Source organism: Theobroma cacao, chromosome 4, assembly GCF_053813885.1.
Source record: "Theobroma cacao isolate CCN51 chromosome 4, ASM5381388v1, whole genome shotgun sequence".
Classification (NCBI taxonomy): domain Eukaryota; kingdom Viridiplantae; phylum Streptophyta; class Magnoliopsida; order Malvales; family Malvaceae; genus Theobroma; species Theobroma cacao.
In genome coordinates this window covers 8812566-8833638 of record NC_142642.1, presented here as the reverse complement: position 1 = coordinate 8833638, position 21073 = coordinate 8812566, and the positions used below count along the sequence as shown (strand labels likewise).

Genomic DNA, 21073 nt, shown 5'->3' with positions numbered 1-21073 from the left:
GCTGAATTTACCATGTAATGAGTGAGGATGAGTTTGATTTTATTCTAGGAGAATTGGTTAAGGAATGATGAATTATGAGCCTAGAAAAATAATGGGAATTTTCGGAGCAAAAATACGAATTTTTACCCACTAGGGGTATTTTCGTAATTTGTTGTTGGGACTGATAATTTGCACCACACTGAGGGACATTAAGTTAATTTGTGTGCAATTGAGGTATAGAAACTGAAAAGAATTAAATTGGAGTTTAAACGGACCCGTTAGGAATTTAATCGGGTGATAAGATGAATTAGGCCAATACCGGGTTTAAATAGTTACCAGTGCATTTTTGCATTCCATATCATGCATTGGTAATCTAAATTAGTTTAATTTTGATTTAGTACCAACTTGGTGAAACTCTCGATTTTGTATTGTGTCAAGGTGGTGAGTCCTCCGATAAAGGCAAGGAAATTGCATCCGATGACCAGTAGACAGAGTGCTTCGAAAGTCTGCATTCTAGACATTGTGAGTAAACTTACTGTCATTTTAATTATCTAGGGTGGTTTTTAAATGCTTTCATGAATTCTATGGAAAAAGGAATTTAAAAAGATAAATTTTCATGTTTTATGAATAAATGAGTTTCAATGAAATTAAATTATAAATTGTTTTGAAATTAATAGTGATTTTGAAAAATAGAGTACACGGAGACTGTTAATTGTGACAATTTGATTGTTTAAATTAACTGGCTTATGATAAATCGAGCATGATTGGCTAGTTGGCAATTGTATTGAAATGCGAATTGTTTGGTTACCTTGGAAAACTACGAATTACAAAATTGCCATATCATGTTATTGAGTTTTATTATATGGTGGATTATATATTAATTAATCACTGCAGTATGGGGTTTCTGTGGACCAGCCTTTTAGAGGGGCACGGTAAACCCCATTATATTCTTACCTCGAACGGAGAGGCGCGTAGGGTATCTCCTGGGGTAAAGTTTAGGGTTCACTTCACGCTAAACCACCACGTGAGGGGGAACTCAGCCAACGCCAAGGAACGGCTATGTTTTCAAAACAAAAACATGATTTATGTGAAATGTGAATTTTAATAGCCTTGGCGGTCTCGGTAGGATGCCTCGGCCAAGGTGTCCCCGAGAATGGATTTATGGCACAAGCCTAGATTTTTATGAGATTCATAAGCCTCTTTACGTGTTTTGAACAAACTGTGTTCTAATGCTATAACCCAGTTTATGATGATTTACTTTATTGTCTCCATGTACTCAACTCTAGATGTTTATGATGATGTTTGTTTACTCATTGGGATTTTATAATCTCACCACCCTCCTTTCCACCCATTTCAGGTTCAGTATAGACTGTAGATAGCTGATCTCATTGAGGACTACAGTGGGATCTGCATTTTCCAAACCGTAGGTTCACAGTCCTCTTTACTTTTGTTTATTCGGGGGCACTCTTGTTATTGTAAATTAAATTAAATATTTTGGCTTACTGTATTTAAGTATGTATAAATTTATTTAACTTTTACGTTATAAAAATTATTCACGTATAACTCTGTAAATATTGTTTTATAAGAAAATAGAATATTTTACTTAATATTTCTTTTATTTTCTTATTATATTCAAATAACCATAATTTCGTTTTAAATGAAGATTTTAGACTTTTAAACTCATTTTGAATATGAATTATGTGTTTTGTACTTGTATATTACGTTTTAGCCAATTTTAAAATTTTTGAGAAAAATGACCAAAATACCCTTATGAGACGAAAAATTAATATTTTATTTGTTTAAAGTTGGAAACAGCTTAAAATATTTTAGAACACGATATTTGACAATGGTTGCTCACAAGGGAACAGAGAAACTGATAGTAAAGCCTTGCGGGGTTTCGGGTTGACATTCCGGGCAATAAGTGTCTATCGGGACACCGCGGCGGTTGTCACGGGCTCGAGGGGAGTACCGGGTTGTGACAATTCGATTGGTATCAGAGCTTTTGGTTTTCAAGATCAAAGGTTTTAGTTTTAAAGTTGTTTTAAATATTTACAATATCAGTGTGGCCCCGGATTAAGTTAAGTTAGGTTAGGTTGAATAGAATGCATGCATTTGCATATAGAGCCTAAGGTTACCTAAACTTGCTCGTATTTTTTTTATAGATTATAATGCCTCCTCGACGCGGACGCCCACCTCTCACTAGATCGGTTGGGAGGGGAAGAGGTCGTTCCCAACGTCATCAGCCAGATACAGTAGAGGAGGAATCAGCTGCATCTACCATTCGGGCAGCACCTGCTGCTGAGCAGGCCGATAGTCCTCCACATCCTCCATCTCCTCAGCCACCTACTGGTATTCCCGCCATGCCTACTGAGGCAGCACAAGCATTGGCAGCTTTCTTTGCAGCAATAGCTGGTCAAGCTCAGACTGGTCAAGTTCCACCTGTAGTGCCTCCAGCTACTCCTTTAGTTCCACCACCAATACAGGATGTATCCATTTCCAAGAAGCTGAAGGAGGCTAGGCAATTGGGTTGTGTATCTTTCACTGGTGAGTTGGATGCCACTGTGGCAAAGGACTGGATTAATCAGGTGTCCGAGACTCTTTCTAATATCGGATTAGATGATGACATGAAGCTGATGGTGGCTACGAGATTATTAGAGAATAGGGCTCGTACTTGGTGGAATTCGGTGAAGTCCCGTTCCGCTACTCCTCAGACATGGTCCGATTTTCTCAGGGAATTCGATGGTTAGTATTTCACTTATTTCCATCAAAAAGAAAAGAAGAGAGAATTTCTGAGTTTGAAACAGGGAAATCTAACTGTAGAGGAGTACGAGACTCGTTTTAACGAGTTGATGTTATATGTGCCGGATCTGGTGAAATCTGAGCAGGATCAGGCCAGCTATTTCGAGGAAGGGCTCCGTAATGAGATCAGAGAGCGAATGACAGTGATTGGTAGGGAGCCACATAAGGAGGTGGTACAGATGGCTTTACGGGCTGAGAAGCTCGCGACTGAGAATAGAAGGATTCGGACTGAGTTTGCAAAAATGAGGAATCCTGGTATGTCTTCTAGTCAGCCAGTAAAAAGAGGTAAGGACTCAGCGACTTCAAGGAGCACTACTTCTGTTTTCGTGACATCTCCTCGACCTCCATTTCCACCATCACAGCAGACACCTTCGAGGTTTAGCAGATCTGCTATGACTGGTTCTGGGAAGAGTCTCGGAGGTTCTGACAGATGCAGAAATTGTGGGAATTATCATAGTGGGCTATGTAGAGGGCCAACAAGATGTTTCCAATGTGGACAGATGGGTCACATTAGGAGTAATTGCCCACAGTTAGGACGAGCCACTGTAGCTGCATCATCTCCACCAGCTAGCACAGATATACAGAGGAGAGATTCTTCTGGGTTACCACCGAGACAGGGAGTAGCCATACGGTCTGGTGTGGAGAGTAATACCCCGTCACATCCGCCTTCGAGACCACAGACTCGTACCGCGACAAGAGTTTTTACTGTGACAGAAGATGAGGCACGAGTCCGACTTGGAGCAGTGACAGGTACTATGTCTTTATTTGATAAAGATGCTTATGTTTTGATAGATTCTGGCTCAGATAGATCTTATGTGAGTACGACATTTGCATCAATTACTGATAGAAACCTGTCACCATTAGAGGAAGAAATTGTAGTGCATACCCGTCTAGGAGAACAGTTGATTAGAAATACTTGTTATAGAGACTGTGGGGTAAGGGTAGGTGAGGAAGAATTTAGGGGTGACTTAATTCCTCTAGAGATCTTGGATTTTGATTTAATATTAGGTATGGACTGGTTAACTGCACATCGGGCGAACGTGGATTGTTTCCGAAAAGAAGTTGTTCTTCGGAATTCGGAGGGAGCAGAGATTGTGTTTGTAGGAGAACGTCGAGTATTACCATCTTGTGTAATCTCGGCCATCAAAGCTTCAAAATTAGTGCAAAAAGGGTATCCGACTTATTTGGCATACGTGATCGATACTTCAAAAGGGAACCTAAGTTAGAGGATGTCCCAATAGTAAGTGAGTTTCTTGATGTATTTCCTGATGATTTACCGGAAATACCTCCTAATCGAGAGCTTGAGTTCCCTATTGATTTACTTCCGAGTACCGCACCTATTTCTATTCCTCCATATAGAATCGCTCCAGCAGAGTTGAAGGAAGTAAAAGCCCAGTTGCAAGATTTGGTGGATAAAGGTTTCATTCGCCCTAGCATTTCTCCTTGGGGAGCACCAGTCCTATTTGTAAAGAAGAAAGATGGCACTCTTCGATTGTGTATTGATTACCGTCAGCTGAACCGAGTGACCATCAAGAATAAATACCCTTTACCCTGGATAGATGATCTTTTTGATCAATTACGAGGTGCTATGGTATTCTCTAAGATTGATTTGAGATCTGGGTACTATCAGTTGAGGATTAAGGAGCAAGATGTACCTAAGACTGCCTTCAGGACGCGTTATGGGCATTATGAGTTTCTGGTGATGCCGTTTGGTTTGACTAATGCCCCGACAGTTTTTATGGATCTTATGAATAGGGTGTTCCATCCATACTTGGATAAGTTTGTGATAGTATTCATCGATGACATCCTGGTTTATTCGAAGAATGATGATGAACATGTTGCCCATTTGCGCATTGTGTTGCAAACTTTGCGCGAGAGACAACTCTATGCCAAGTTCTCTAAATGTGAATTCTGGTTGAAGGAAGTGGTTTTCTTGGGACATGTGGTGTCCGGAGCTGGAATTTATGTCGATCCCAAGAAGATTGAGGCAATCTTGCAATGGGAGCAACCGAGAACGGTAACTGAGATTCGTAGTTTCCTTGGCTTAGCCGGTTATTACCGGAGATTTGTTCAGGGATTTTCTTTGATAGTAGCTCCTCTGACTCGTTTGACTCGTAAAGGAGTTAAGTATGGGTGGGATGATGTTTGTGAGAATCGATTTCAGGAGCTAAAGAACAGGTTAACCTCTGCTCCCGTTTTAACACTTCCTGTTAGTGGAAAAGAATTTGTGGTATACAACGATGCATCTAAGTTGGGATTAGGGTGTGTGTTGATGCAGGATGAGAAAGTAATAGCTTATGCTTCCCGACAGTTGAAGAGGCACGAGACGAATTACCCTACTCATGACTTGGAGTTAGCAGCAGTAGTATTCGCATTGAAGATTTGGAGACATTATTTATATGGTGAGCGTTGTCGGATTTTTTCTGATCATAAAAGTTTGAAGTATTTGCTCACCCAGAAAGAGCTTAACTTGAGACAGAGACGATGGTTGGAGTTGATTAAGGATTATGACTTAGTGATTGATTATCATCCGGGAAAAGCAAATGTTGTAGCGGATGCTTTAAGTCGTAAATCCTCATCGTCGTTAGCAACACTTCGGAGTTCTTATTTTCCGATGTTACTTGAGATGAAATCTCTAGGGATCTAGTTGAATAATGGTGAGGATGGAACCCTACTTGCTAGTTTCGTCGTGAGACCTTCATTGTTGAATCAGATCAGAGAATTGCAGAAATCTGATGATTGGTTGAAACAGGAAGTTCAAAAGCTGCAAGATGGAAAAGCTAGTGAGTTTAGACTCAGCGATGATGGTACTTTGATGTTTAGAGACCGAATTTGTGTCCCTAAGGATGATCAGTTGAGACGAGCTATTTTGGAGGAAGCTCATTCTTCCGCCTACGCTTTACATCCCGGAAGCACCAAGATGTATCGGACTATTAAAGAAAGTTATTGGTGGCCGGGTACGAAACGAGACATAGCAGAGTTTGTAGCGAAATGTCTCACATGCCAACAGATCAAGGCGGAGCATCAAAAACCGTCAGGTACTCTTCAACCTTTATCGATTCCTGAATGGAAGTGGGAGCATGTGACTATGGACTTTGTATTGGGTTTGCCGCGGACACAAAGTGGGAAGGATGCTATTTGGGTGATTGTGGATAGATTGACTAAGTCCGCCCATTTCTTGGCTATCCATAGCACGTATTCTATTGAGAGGCTGACAAGACTTTATATAGATGAGATTGTGAGATTACACGGAGTCCCAGTTTCTATTGTGTCAGATCGAGACCCTCGATTCACTTCTCGATTTTGGCCGAAATTTCAGGAAGCTCTTGGAACTAAATTGAGATTTAGTACTGCCTTTCATCCACTGACAGATGGTCAATCTGAGAGAACTATTCAGACCTTGGAGGATATGTTACGGGCTTGTGTCATTGACTTTATTGGGAGTTGGGACAAACACTTGCCATTGGTGGAGTTTGCTTGTAATAACAGTTTTCAGTCTAGTATTGGGATGGCACCATACGAGGCTTTGTATGGAAGGAAATGCCGAACTCCGCTCTGTTGGGATGAAGTAGGTGAGAGGAAATTGGTGAATGTGGAATTGATTGATTTGACAAACGATAAGGTCAAAGTTATCCGAGAGCGATTAAAGACAGCTCAAGATAGGCAGAAGAATTATTCGGATAAACGAAGGAAAGATTTGGAGTTTGAAGTCGACGATAAAGTTTTTCTTAAAGTTTCTCCTTGGAAAGGTAATAATTTGAAATTTCCAAGTATTAAATCTTATTTGATTATACTATTGTGATAATTTGTGGTATTTATTGGATGATGAAAGGTGTGATTCGATTCGCGAAGAGGGGAAAGCTCAATCCAAGATACATTGGACCTTTTCGTATCATTGAAAGGATTGGGCCAGTGGCTTACAGACTTGAATTACCCCCAGAGTTAGATCGAATTCATAATGTCTTCCATGTCTCGATGTTGAAAAAGTATGTTCCCGATCCCTCTCACATTTTAGAGACACCTCCCATTGAGTTGCATGAGGATTTGAAGTTCGAGGTGCAGCCTGTACGTATTCTAGATCGAAAGGATCGAGTGCTAAGGAACAAGAGCATTCCAATGGTGAAAGTATTGTGGAAGAATGCTCGAATGGAGGAGATGACGTGGGAAGTCGAGAGCCAGATGAGAAACCAATATCCACATCTTTTATTCGAATCAGGTAAGTGAAATTTTGAGGTCAAAATTTTATTTTAAGGGGGGTAGTGCTGTAAAGCCCGACCTTATAAAATACTATTCATGACATACATGTGATGATAGCATGATTGCATGCTAGGAGAGTCCCGAAAAATTTACAAAAGTCGGTATTGTACCTAGAGGTACAACAAAGTTTATTTAATCCTCGAACTAGATCAAATAGGAATTTTAAGGTGAGATTAAGAGTTTCACAATTCATGGAAGACTTAAAATGGTAATTTGGAGTTTGAGGATCAATTTGGAGTCAAATCGGAATTTTCACTAACTAGGGGCAAAATGGTCATTTGCCACCTGGGGACAAAATGAGAATTTTAGAAAAGATTTTTTTGACCCCATTTGACTTATTAGAGTATAATTTGACTTATTGAAGTATGATTTGAGGTTTAGAAGTGAAAAATTTTAATTTTAGTATAATTTGGAGTATAGGGGTAAAATGGTAATTTTGCCACCTCAGGGGCAAAATTGTAATTTTCCACCACCAGGATATTTTTTCCAGCACATGGTCTTCCTTGTCTTTATCTTTGACCCTTGACTAAACATGTGGTGGAGATAAAATGTTTAAATTTTTAAAATTTTAAAAACGGGCCAATGACAAGATGCCATGTGTCATGCCTTTATTAATTTATTATTTTCCTTTTTAAAAGGCACAAAATCAGCCCATCTTCCACCCCATGGCCGGCCAAACCAGCAAGAAGAGAGAGAAAACAAAAACAAAACCCTAGAGAGAGAAAATCAAAGAAAAAGTGTGAATTTTCAAGGAAATTAAGTGAAAAATGTGAGTTTTTTCTATTAAGCTTGAGTTTTCTTATTCCCAAGCATTTCTCTTTATTTTCCATGATTAAATTACATGTTTTCATGATGAATTCAATTCTGAAAAAATGGGTTAGGAGAGAGAAAGTTGTTGGATTTATTTGATTTTAATTTATGTTAGTGTTTTTAGTTAGTTTAGCATATTTAGAAACAAAACAACAAGAAAAGAATTTATTTTCTCCCCCAACCATTAATGGCTGAATTTACCATGTAGTGAGTGAGGATGAGTTTGATTTTATTCTAGGAGAATTGGTTAAGGAATGATGAATTATGAGCCTAGAAAAATAATGGGAATTTTCGGAGCAAAAATACGAATTTTTACCCACTAGGGGTATTTTCGTAATTTGTTGTTGGGACTGATAATTTGCACCACACTGAGGGACATTAAGTTAATTTGGGTGCAATTGAGGTATAGAAACTGAAAACAATTAAATTGGAGTTTAAACGGACCCGTTAAGAATTTAATCGGGTGATAAGACGAATTAGGCCAATACCGGGTTTAAATAGTTACCAGTGCATTTTTGCATTCCATATCATGCATTGGTAATCTAAATTAGTTTAATTTTGATTTAGTACCAACTTGGTGAAACTCTCGATTTTGTATTGTGTCAAGGTGGTGAGTCGTCCGATAAAGGCAAGGAAATTGCATCCGAGGACCAGTAGACAGAGTGCTTCGAAAGTCTGCATTCTAGACATTGTGAGTAAACTTACTGTCATTTTAATTATCTAGGGTGGTTTTAAATGCTTTCATGAATTCTATGGAAAAAAGAATTTAAAAAGATAAATTTTCATGTTTTATGAATAAATGAGTTTCAATGAAATTAAATTATAAATTGTTTTGAAATTAATAGTGATTTTGAAAAATAGAGTACACAGAGACTGTTAATTGTGGCAATTTGATTGTTTAAATTAACTGGCTTATGATAAATCGAGCATGATTGGCTAGTTGGCAATTTTATTGAAATGCGAATTGTTTGGTTACCTTGAAAAACTACGAATTACAAAATTACCATATCATGTTATTGAGTTTTATTATATGGTGGATTATATATTAATTAATCACTGCAGTAGGGGGTTTTTGTGGACCAGCCTTTTAGAGGGGCACGGTAAACCCCATTATATTCTTACCTCGAACGGAGAGGCGCGTAGGGTATCTCCTGGGGTAAAGTTTAGGGTTCACTTCACGCTAAACCACCACGTGAGGGGGAACTCAGCCAACGCCAAGGAACGACTATGTTTTCAAAACAAAAACATGATTTATGTGAAATGTGAATTTTAATAGCCTTGGCGGTCTCGGTAGGATGCCTCGACCAAGGTGTCCCCGAGAATGGATTTATGGCACAAGCCTAGATTTTTATGAGATTCATAAGCCTCTTTACGTGTTTTGAACAAAATGTGTTCTAATGCTATAACCCAGTTTATGATGATTTACTTTATTGTCTCCATGTACTCAACTCTAGATGTTTATGATGATGTTTGTTTACTCATTGGGATTTTATAATCTCACCACCCTCCTTTCCACCTATTTCAGGTTCAGTATAGACTGTAGATAGCTGATCTCATCGAGGACTACAGTGGGATCTGCATTTTCCAAACCGTAGGTTCACAGTCCTCTTTACTTTTGTTTATTCGGGGGCACTCTTGTTATTGTAAATTAAATTAAATATTTTGACTTACTGTATTTAAGTATGTATAAATTTATTTAACTTTTACGTTATAAAAATTATTCACGTATAACTCTATAAATATTGTTTTATAAGAAAATAGAATATTTTACTTAATATTTCTTTTATTTTCTTATTATATTCAAATAACCATAATTTCGTTTTAAATGAAAATTTTAGACTTTTAAACTCATTTTGAATATGAATTGTGTGTTTTGTACTTGTATATTACGTTTTAGTCAGTTTTAAAATTTTTGAGAAAAATGACCAAAATACCCTTGTGAGACGAAAAATTAATATTTTATTTGTTTAAAGTTGGAAACAGCTTAAAATATTTTAGAACACGATATTTGACAATGGTTGCTCACAAGGGAACAGAGAAACTGATAGTAAAGCCTTGCGGGGTTTCGGGTTGACATTCCGGGCAATAAGTGTCTATCGGGACACCGCGGCGGTTGTCACGGGCCCGAGGGGAGTACCGGGTCGTGACAGCTTAAACAAAAATCTCCAAATTTATTCATAGCTACATGTATCTCAAATTGCTCATCACTTATCATCAGTCAATAAATCCTACTCGAAAATACCCTTTCCTTATTGTATAGTGATTTCACCATATAGCATCACTGCACTATGTTCCTCCATTCTACTATCACGCATACTCCATAGAAATTAATTAAAAGATTTACGTACCTTAACTAATGCTAATTCCATTTAATCATATCTTAAATATTTCAAACTTGTAAATTACAACTCCAAATGTATGTCCATATATTGATAATCTTTATATATTTCATGATCATGAAAACTACAATTTACAAACTAGCTTTCTATCATATGTACTTTATTAGAGCACTAATTTCGACATATTTAATCTACCCTTGGTGGTATGTCAAAATCATCCCTGTCTCGGTTGCAATCTAGAGGAATCTCTCCTCTGCATATCCGTATGAGCTAGTGGAGATGGAGCAACTACCATAGCCTGTCCTAACTGTAGGCAATCTCTCCTAATGTGACCCGGTTGATCACAACAAAAACATCGTGCAGGCTCTCTGCACAGCCCAACATGATAATTCCCACAATTTCTGCATCTACGTGAACTTCCTAAAACAGAGGAGTCTTTGCCCCTTTTTGGTGGCTGACTAGAAGATACACTCAGATTTCTCTTTTTTGCTAACTCAGCTCGCAAACTCCTATTTTCATTCACAAGCTTCTCAGCTCTTAAAGCCATTCGCACCACCTCTTTAGCCACGGTTGCGTCCGACTCACCCATAAAAGAAACACAACTATGTTGCCTAGCCTCTTTAAGCTTCTTAGAATCAGAAACATCCAACACTGGTGGTGGGACAGGAGGTGGGGGTGGTGGTACTGAAGGAGCAGCTGGAGGAACTATAGGAAGAGCTTGACCAGCCTGAGCCTGGCCAACAATAGCAGTAAAGAAGGCTACCAATGCCTAAACTGCCTCAAGAGGCATGGCAGGAATACTAGTAAGTGGCGGAGAAGGTGGAGGATGTTAAGGAGTCTCGGTCTGTTTAGTAGTAGGTGGTGCCCGAATGGTGGATGCAGTTGATTCCTCCTCTATTGCACCTAACTAATGACGTTGGAAACGACCTCTTCCCTTCCCAGTTGATCTAGTGAGAGGTGGGTGTTCGCGTCGAGGAGACATAATAATCTATAAGAGGGAACAAAGTGAGTTTAGGCAACCTAAGGCTCTATATGCTTATGCATGTATTTTATTCAACTTAACATAACTTAACTCGGGGCCACACTGACACTTTAAATTTTTAAAACAGTTTTAAAATAACTTTAAACCCAAAAACTCAAATCTTTAAAACCAAAAGCTCTGATGCCAATTTAATTGTCACGACCCGAAATTCTCATCGAGCCCGTGACAACCGCCGCGACATCTTGATCGACATTCATTACCCGAAATGTCAACCGGAATCACGTAAGGCTTTAATATCAGCTTCTCATTTCCCTTGTGGGTAACTGTTTCCAAATGCCACATTCTAAAAGATTTTAAATTGTTTCCAACTTAAACAAATAAAATAATAATTTTCGTCTCACAGGGGTATTTTGGTCATTTATCCCAAAAATCTCAAAATCAATTAAAAATAGAGTATGTAAGTGGAAAACACATATTTCATAATCAAAAATAATTTTGGATGTCTAAAACATTCGTTTAAAATGAAATTATGACTGTTAGAATAAAATAAAAATATTAAATAAAATATTCAATTTTCACATAAAATAATATTTTAAGAACACTGCATAAATAAATTTTACAGTGTAAAAGCAAAATAAATTCCTACATACTGTAATGCAGATAACCAAAGTATAGAATTTAATTACAGTGACACGTGGGCCCACGAATGACCAAAAGTATCAAAAGAAATGAACTTACAGTTTTTGGATGTGGCAAGTTCAATTGTAACCCTCGCCGATATTAGTTATCTACAATCTATTCTGAGATTGAAATGGGTGGAAAGGAGGGTGGTGAGATTATAAAATCCTAGTGAGTAAACAAACATCACTCAAATTATCTAAAGTCGAGTAAAAAGAGACTATTAAAACATTTCATCAAACTGTAATTTATCATCTTTCAACTTATTTCAACCAAATGAGATCAATTTATTTAAAGCAAGTAATCAGTATGGCTTATGAATTTCTTAAAAAGCTTGGCTCATGCCAAAAATTATTATCATACTCAGTTATCTAGGATACCTTGACCGAGGGCTATCCCAATTGAGTCCGCCAAGGCTATTAGAAAGTTATGTTTTTATTCTGAAAACATAGTCGTTTCTTGGCGTTGGTCGAGTTCCCCTTCACGTGGTGCTTTGGCGTGAAGTGAACTCTAAAAGTTATACCTCGAGAGTTACCCTACTCGCCTCTCCAACCAAGGTAAAAATATAACAGGATTCCGTGCCCCTCTAATAGGCTAGTTCACAGAACCCAGCCCACTACAGCAGGTCAAACCCACCATACAATAAAATTTTGATAGCATGACAAGGCTAATACATTACTACCCAGCCTGCAAGGGTAAAATAAAGCAATCCATACAATTCATAAAAAACACAGCCCAACCAGTCATGCCAATACAATAACATAAGCCATTAATTCAATTTTAAATTTACAACATATTAGTGGTCTCCAATTACTCTATTTTCAAAATCGTTATTTCGTTTCAAGACAATTTATCAAATATTTTCATTTAAACTTATTTTTTTTTACAAAACATAAAAATTTACCATTTAAGCTCATTTTCATAAAATTCACCAAAACCGAATAAAAACACACTTTAGATAATTAAAATGATGATAAGGTTACTCACTGTTTTCGAAAACTAAATTCGAGTACTCCAACTATTACTCCTCGGGTGCGATTTCTCTACCTTTGCTAGAGGATTCGTCACCTTGACAAATTGCACAATTAAGAGGTTTACTACTTTGGTACTAAACCAAAATAAACTAATTTATACTACTAATGCATGATATGAAGTGCAAAATGTCTAAATTTTGCCTAAACGCGATGTTAGCCTATTTCGATCTTTTATCCGATAAATCGATATACGCGTCCGTTTAAACTCCAAATTAATTTTTTTAGTTTTTATACCTCAATTGCACCCAAATTGACTGAATGTCCCTTAGTGTGGTGCAAATTATCAGTCCTGATAGTAAATTACAAAAATACCCCTAGTGGGTAAAAATTCATATTTTTGCTCCGAAAATTCCCATTATTTTTCTAGGCTCATAATTCATCATTATTCATCATAATTCCTCAAATCAATATCAAGATCAGCAGCCAATATTCCCCTGGAAATTTGGCATAATGGGTTTCAATGGGAGAAATTATATTTCTAGCTTATTTTTGCTATATTTCAATATAACGTAACTAAAATCACTGAATTCAATTAAAATCAACTAAAAATCAAGCTCAAAACTCATCCATGGAGGTTTGGCCAGCATGGGTGTCCATACCCACTTTCTAATTTGGCATGGAAATGAGAAAAAAAGCATGGGTAGTGAAAATCACAAGGAAAATCAATGAAATTTACCTTTTTAATGCTTGATTTCTTGATTTCTCTTGATTTTTCCAAAATTTTTCAGCTAGGGTTCTTATTTCTTTTCCCCCTTTTCTCTCCTGGTTTGGACAGCTTGAAGAAGATGAGAATTCTGGAAATTTTGACCTTTTTAAAGGCTAAAATAATATAATATTATTTTATTTATTTTATTTTGTTTTATTAATTCCTTAAATTCTAGCCATCCATTTGTTTCCAAATTTTCACCATATACTTTTCCCACATATCCATAGCTTAGATAAAATTCTCAGACTTATCCAAAGTCTTGGTGGAGTAATTTTTTTGAAATTTACACTTTTACCCCCGTAAAAGTCAAAAATTATATTTTTGCCCCAAAAACTGAAAAATTGCCCATAGACATATTTTTCATCCCTTATACTCATACCATTCTCCAATTTGTCAAATTTGATCTAAATTCTCTCACAATCTCAAATTTTGTTCGCGGGTGGTAAAATTACGATTTTTTCCCTACACTATAAAAATCACCAAAATTAAACTTTTTCACTGCCAAACCCTCAAATTATACTCCAATAAGTTAAATGGGGCCAAAAAATCTTTTTTAAAAATTTCCATTGTGTCCCTAAGTGGCCAATGATCATTTTGCCCCTAAATAGTGAAAATTTCAATTTGACTCCAAATTGATCCTCGAACTCCAAATCACCATATTAAACCATTTTGGGACTTTAATGTTCTTAATTTCATTTTAAATTCTCTATTTGATCTAGTTCGAGGCTTAAATTAACTTAATTGTACCATTGGTACATTGTCGTCTTTTAATGATTTTTCTTTTAGGGCTTTCCAAGTATGCAAGCATATTGTCAATCATATGAATGACATGGCAAGTATTTTATAAGGTTGGGCTTGATAATAATAGACATAAATGAAGTATTCTGATTGAACTGAAGGCAAACGAGATGGATAAATCAAAATTCCCTATAAGGAAAGGAATGAAATAGGAGCCTAGAGTGGAATTAATGACCCAACATTAAGGTGAATTCGGGGACGAATTCTATTTAAGTGGGGGAGATTGTAACACCCCGTACCCTCGTATAGTAGTCAATGTAACCGTCCCGATAAAACAAAAGGCTAATTGGTATGAAATTATGTGCTAAAGAGCGATAAAAGGTGAAAAGAATGCTCAAGAGTAAAATATTTCGCACGTTGGGTAAATAAAGAATAAAAATTAAAAGTAGTTTGTATGAAATTTGAGTGGTGCAATGGTGGTCAAATGTTGGAAGAATAAAGTGGGGTGAAAGTGGTTAGGATGGGACCATGGAAGAATAAAAAAATGAGGAAAGTTTAACATTAAGAAAATGAGCACACCTCGGGAATCTGCCCATGAGGAAGATAGAAAAGAAGAAATAAACGGCAAAATAAGGAAAAAGGTAATTAAAAGCTAGTTTTTGAAGAGGTGGGGCTCCGACCAAGTAAGGAAGGCATAGAAAAGAATATTGACAAGTGTCAAATTGTTATGTTGGCCCCCCCACATCAAGAAACATCCAAATGATAAATTTTCTTGTCTTCATGCAATAAGAACCTCACCTTTAGTCATAAGAAAATGAGGAAAGTCAACTTGAAAGAATTGAAAAGAAAGAAAAGAAAAATAAGAAGGAAAGATAAGAATGGGGCAAGTCGCCCATGTGATTAAAAACAAGAAAAAGGAAAAGGAAAGTGTAAAACCCGACCCTATAAACACATGTCATGACATGCATGCACTGAGTAGCATGTTATTACGTTAGGAAAGTTCCTAAGAATAGACGAAACCCGATATTCTACCTAACGGTACACTTGAGTTGATTTAACCTCGAACTAGTTCAAATAGGAATCGTAGGATGAAATTTAATATTTTACAGTCTAGGAGTAACTAAAAATGATTGTTTGGAGTTCAAGGGTTCATTTGGGAAAAAATTGGGAATTTTAATGTTCAGGGGCAAAATCGTCATTTTTCCACCTAAGATAATAATTTGATCATGGAGTGAAAGTTTTGACCAAGATTAACTATTTGGAGTATAATTTAATGATAGGAACTGAAAAATTTCAATTCCGGCAATTTTCAGAACATAGGGGCAAAATAGTAATTTTATCGTTTTGGGGTGAAAACCGTAATTTTCACCACCCAAAACTTGTCAAAATCATAGGATTTATTTATTTTTGGTATGAATAACTATGGTACGTTAAGTGGTGAAAAATTGAAGTTTAAAGAATGAAATTTTAAAAACGGACCAATGGAAAAGTGACACATGGCATTTTTTAATGGTTAATATTATTTTAAAGAAACATCAGCACATTTAAACCCCATATTAAGTACTGGCCGGCCATAAGGGAAGAACAAGAGAGAAAATAGAGAGGAAAGGAAGAAAAGGGAAAAACAAAGGAAAACTACAAAAATTCAAAGGGAAAATCACGTTTTTCGACCGTTTACGCGTTTAACGGTAAGATTTTTTGACTTTAGCTTGATTTCTACCTTTCTTAGGCCTTTGCTTCCATTTAGCATGCTTGAGGAGAGAGATCAAAAAGTGATATCAAGAGCTGGACGAAATTCAAGGGGGAGGAATTTGAAATTTTTATGTTTTGAATTTTAGTTAAATTGATAGTTTTAGTTAGTTAAATGTGTATAGAAATCAAATTGGGCAAGAAAACATGAAATTTTCACAATACCCACCCTTGGCTGAATGTTCAATGATGTACAATGATGATGAACTGATTTTTATTCTAAGAGAAATGAAGAGAAAATGATGAAAAATGGTTAAATGTGATAGAAAAACAAAGTGGAAGATTTACCGAACTAATGTCCCATTTTTGGCCGAATTTCTCCAAAGAGGAAAGTGAGCTGATTTTGGTGATTTTAGTGAATTATTGGCTGATATTTAATGGTTAGAAATGTTGGAGAGAAAATGGGACAATTTAGAGCTAAAATGGAGCGCGTTAGCAATTTATCAGGTAAAGTGCCAAAAATAGGTTAATACCGCGTTTAAGCCGTTTTAGGCTATTGCATTTCATACCATGCATTAGTATAGGATTTAAGTCAATCATATAGAGATTCAACATCAATGTGGTGAATTGGGTAAATTTTGCAATGTGTTTAGGAGGAAAGCCTTACGGTAAAGGCAAGAAAGTCGTACCCGACGAACAATGATCGGGGCACCTAAAAAATCAGTTAATTTGTACAAACGGTGAGTAAACCTATTATTATTGTAAATTATCTAGAGTTTATTTTTAAATGATATTTATGGATATTATGAAATGAAAATGAGATTAAAATGGGATTTTTGATGTTTTAGAAATAAATGTGACAAATAAAAATATATTGTGTGGATTATGAAATTGAATAATTGGAGGCTGCCAATTATTTTGAAATATATATTTTCCTATGAATGGCTTATGATATATGAGTATATGTGGCTATATTTTATAATTGTATTGGGAATTTATGTAAGCTGTCTTTTACTATGCAGGTTGGGTAAATAAATAAAAGCCACATTATACTGTCAAAATTTTATTAAAATTGGTGGGTTTAGTCACTACAATGACGGGTTTCCATGGACTACCTATTAGAGGGGCACGGTAAACTCGGTTATATAGTTACTTCGTTAGTAGAGGCGAGGAAGGTAACTCCCGGGGTAGTGTTAGAGCTCACTTCACGTCGAACCCCCACGTGAATGTGTAACTTGACCAACGCCAATGAACGACTTGTTTTAAAAATAAAAATGTGTTTCACATGTAAATATCTTAACAACCTTGGCAGATTCGGTTAGATGCCTCGGCCAAGGTATCCCCGAGGATTAGTTTTGGCTTGAGCCTTGTTTTTAATAAAAGTCAGAAGCCTTAACAATTGTTTTGGTAAATTACAAATATTTTATGGTTTAAGGAATAAATGGAAAACCTTATGAAATGGTTTGTGATTTGTTGTTTAAACTTGCTTCCATTTTACTCGCCTTTAGATATTTATGATAATGTCTGTTTACTCATTAGGATTGCAAAATCTCACCCACCTCCTTTCCAAACATTTCAGGTTTGTGGTAGCTTGCAGATACTCGATTTTGTCAAGGATTCTAGTTGACCCCTCTATCTCACAAACAGTAGGTTACTATCACCAACGCTTAATGTATTTACGGGCCACTTGTCATTGAAATTATTATTGTACATTATAACTTTGTAAATTATTGTATGTATGAATTTATTTTACTTTCACGTTACAAAAGATTTTTATACGTGTTTCTATAAATATTGTTTTATATAAAAATGCTATATTTTTGTCTTTGATTTACTTGAGCCAAAAACGATTGGAAATTGTTTAAAACTGATATGTAAGCCTTGCGGGGTTTCGATTGGTATTTCGGGTAATGAGTATCAAACGAGACATCATGGCGGTTGTCATGGGCTAGAGGGAGGTTTCGAGTCGTGACAATTCTATTAGTATCAAAGCTTTCAATTTAGAAGCTTATGATTTTGAAAGAAGTTTTTGATTTTTAAAGTTCTTGGATTTGAAGTTATTTTAAAATAATTTACAATGTCAATGTGGCCTAGTTAAGATTAGTTAGTTGCATATAGTTGCATATAGAACGTTAAGTCATCTAAACCAATTTCGTTCTTTTTATAGATCATTATGCCTCCTCAATGTAAGCTACCACCTATCACTAGATCTACCGGTAGAGGAAGAGGTCGCCTTAGACAGAGTCGGCTGGATTCCATAGAAGAGGAGTCGGCTGCGTCTTCTTTTAGAGCACCAGTACCACCACCTCCTATTCCACCTAAGACACCGGATGTCTCCATTTCTAAGAAATTGAAGGAAGCTAGACAGCTAGGTTGCGTCTCGTTTACTGGTGAGTTGGATGCGACCGCAGCTAGGGATTGGGTTATTCAGGTATCGAAGACACTGGGAGATATGGGATTAGATGATGAGATGAAATTGAAGGTGGCTACACGGTTACTTGAGAAGAGAGCTCGTACTTGGTGGAATTCAGTAAAGTCTCGCTCTCCTATACCACTGACTTGGACGAATTTCCTCCAAGAGTTCGATGGTCAGTACTACACCTATTTCCATCAGAAAGAGAACAAGAGAGAATTTCTGAGTTTGAAACAAGGGAACATGACCATTGATGAGTATGAAACTCGTTTTAATGAGTTGATGCTTTTTGTACCTGAGTTGGTGAGATTAGAACAAGACCAGGTAAACTACTTTGAGGAAGGACTTCGTAATGAGATACGGGAGCATATGATAGTGACTGGCAAGGAGTCGTATAAGGAAGTTGTGCAAATGGCCTTATGGGCTGAGAAGCTTGCCATTGAAAATAGACGGATCCGAGCTGAGTTCGCAAAGAGAAGGAATCCGCCTATGTTCTCGGGTCAGTCTGCAAAGAAAGGCAGAGATTTGACATCTACTGCAAGAAGAACTACCTCAGCATTTGTGGCATCCACTAGACCTCCATCTCAACAGTCGCAACCGAGATCTTCTAGATTTGATCGGCTAGTGATGAGTAGTCAAGGGAGGACTTTAGAAAGATTGGACAGATGTCGTAATTGCGAAGGATTTCATGTTGGGTCATGTAGAAAGCTTGTAACGTGTTTTCAATGCGGCCAATAGGGGCATATCAAGAGAGATTATCCTCAGTTGAGACGAGGTACAGTAGCTACTTCTACTCTTCCGACTCATCCTAGTATACCGCAGAGAGACACTTCGGGATCACAGTCCAAACAGGGCCCAGTAATATAGTCAGGCATGGGGAGTAATACCCTAGAGTAGCCATCTTCCAGACCGCAGCCTCATATTTCGACCAGGGTTTTTGCAGTGATTGAGGATGAAGCCCGGGTTCGACCTAGCACAGTGACAGATACTATGATTGTGTTTGATAGAGATGCACATGTTTTGATAGATTCGGGCTTCGATAGATCATATGTGAGCATATCATTTGCATCATTCTCAAATAAGAACCTATCACCATTAGAGGAAGAGATTGTAGAGCATACTCCTCTAGGCGAGCAGTTAGTAAGAAATACGTATTATAGAGACTGTGGTATTAAAGTTGGGGAAGAAGAATTTATGGGTGATTTAATCCCTTTGGAGATTCGAGACTTTGATTTGATCTTGGGTATGGATTGGTTGTCCACTCATTGAGCAAAGGTGGATTGTTTTTAAGAAAGAAGTGATTCTCCAGAGTTTAGAGGGAGCAGAAGTTGTATTTACGGGGGAGCATGAAGTATTACCGTATTGTGTAATCTCGGCCCTTAAAGCTTTGAAATTGGTGCGAAAGGGATATCCGGCATGCTTGGCTCACGTGATTGATATATCGAGGGAGGAATCTAAGTTAGAGAATGTTCTCGTAGTAAGTGAGTTCCCTGATGTATTTTCTGATGAATTACCAGGACTTCCTCCCGATCGTGAGTTAGAATTCACCATTGACTTACTTTCGAGTACTGCCCTTATCTCTATTCCTCCATATAGAATGGCTCCGGCAGAGTTGAAGGAGTTGAAAGTACAATTGCAAGAGTTAGTGGACAAGGGTTTTATACGCCCTAGTATATCTCCGTGGGGAGCACCGATTTTATTTGTGAAAAAGAAAGACGGTACACTTCGATTATGTATAGATTACCGACAGCTTAACAAAATGACCATTAAGAACAAGTATCCGTTACCGAGGATTGATGATCTTTTCGATCAATTACAAGGAGCTATATTGTTTTCTAAGGTTGATCTGAGGTTTGGGTATCATCAGTTGAGGATTAAAGAATAGGATGTACCCAAGACAGTGTTCAGGACTCGGTACGGTCATTATGAGTTATTGGTCATGCCTTTCGGGTTAACTAACGCACCGACAGCTATTATGGATCTCATGAACAGGGTGTTCCACCCTTACTTGGACAAGTTTGTTATTGTGTTCATTGATGACATCCTGGTTTACTCGAGAGATAATGATGAGCACGCTGCCCACTTACGTATAGTATTACAGACTTTGCGGGAAAGACAATCCTATGCAAAGTTTTTGAAGTGTGAGTTTTGGTTACAAGAAGAGGTATTCTTAGGACACGTAGTATCGGGAGCTGGAATATATGTTGATCCCATGAAGATAGAGGCAATTTTACAATGGGAGCAACCTAAGAAGGTGATTGAGATTCATAGTTTCCTCGGATTAGCCAGTTATTATCGGAGGTTTGTTCAAGGGTTTTCCTTAATAGCAGCTCCTTTGACCCGTCTAACTCGTAAGGGAGTTAAGTTTGAGTGGGATGATGTTTGTGAGAATCGATTTCAAAAGCTAAAGAACTGGTTAACCTCCGCTCCCGTTTTAACACTTCCTACGAGTGGTAAGGGATTTGTGATGTACAATGATGCATCTAAGTTGAGGTTAGGGTGTGTGTTGATGCAGGATGAGAAAGTAATAGCTTATGCTTCCCGGAAGTTGAAGAAGCATGAAGTAAATTACCCTACCCATGATTTAGAGTTAACAGCAATGGTGTTTGCTTTAAAAATCTGGAGGCATTACTTGTATGGTGAGCATTG

General features: G+C 37.3%; 1 protein-coding gene across 1 annotated transcript; it reads left to right on the top strand.

Moving 5' to 3' along the window:
* Nucleotides 1-1380: 1380 nt before the first annotated feature.
* Nucleotides 1381-19162, top strand: LOC148763116 (uncharacterized). Its single transcript, XM_088805740.1, has 3 exons — nt 1381-1402; nt 2142-2615; nt 18812-19162. The coding sequence occupies exons 2-3, from the start codon at nt 2148-2150 to the stop codon at nt 19160-19162; spliced, it is 819 nt and encodes a 272-aa protein (XP_088661866.1). The 5' UTR covers nt 1381-1402; nt 2142-2147.
* The last annotated feature ends 1911 nt before the right edge of the window (nt 19163-21073 follow it).

What these genes read in the sequence shown, in the direction of transcription:
- LOC148763116 (XM_088805740.1), top strand. Translation starts at nt 2,148, where the DNA reads ATGCCTCCTCGACGCGGACGCCCACCTCTCACTAGATCGGTTGGGAGG. An exon ending in ATGATGACATGAAGCTGATG is followed by an intron (nt 2,616 to 18,811) that starts GTGGCTACGAGA and finishes GTGACTGGCAAG; the next exon opens with GAGTCGTATAAGGAAGTTGT.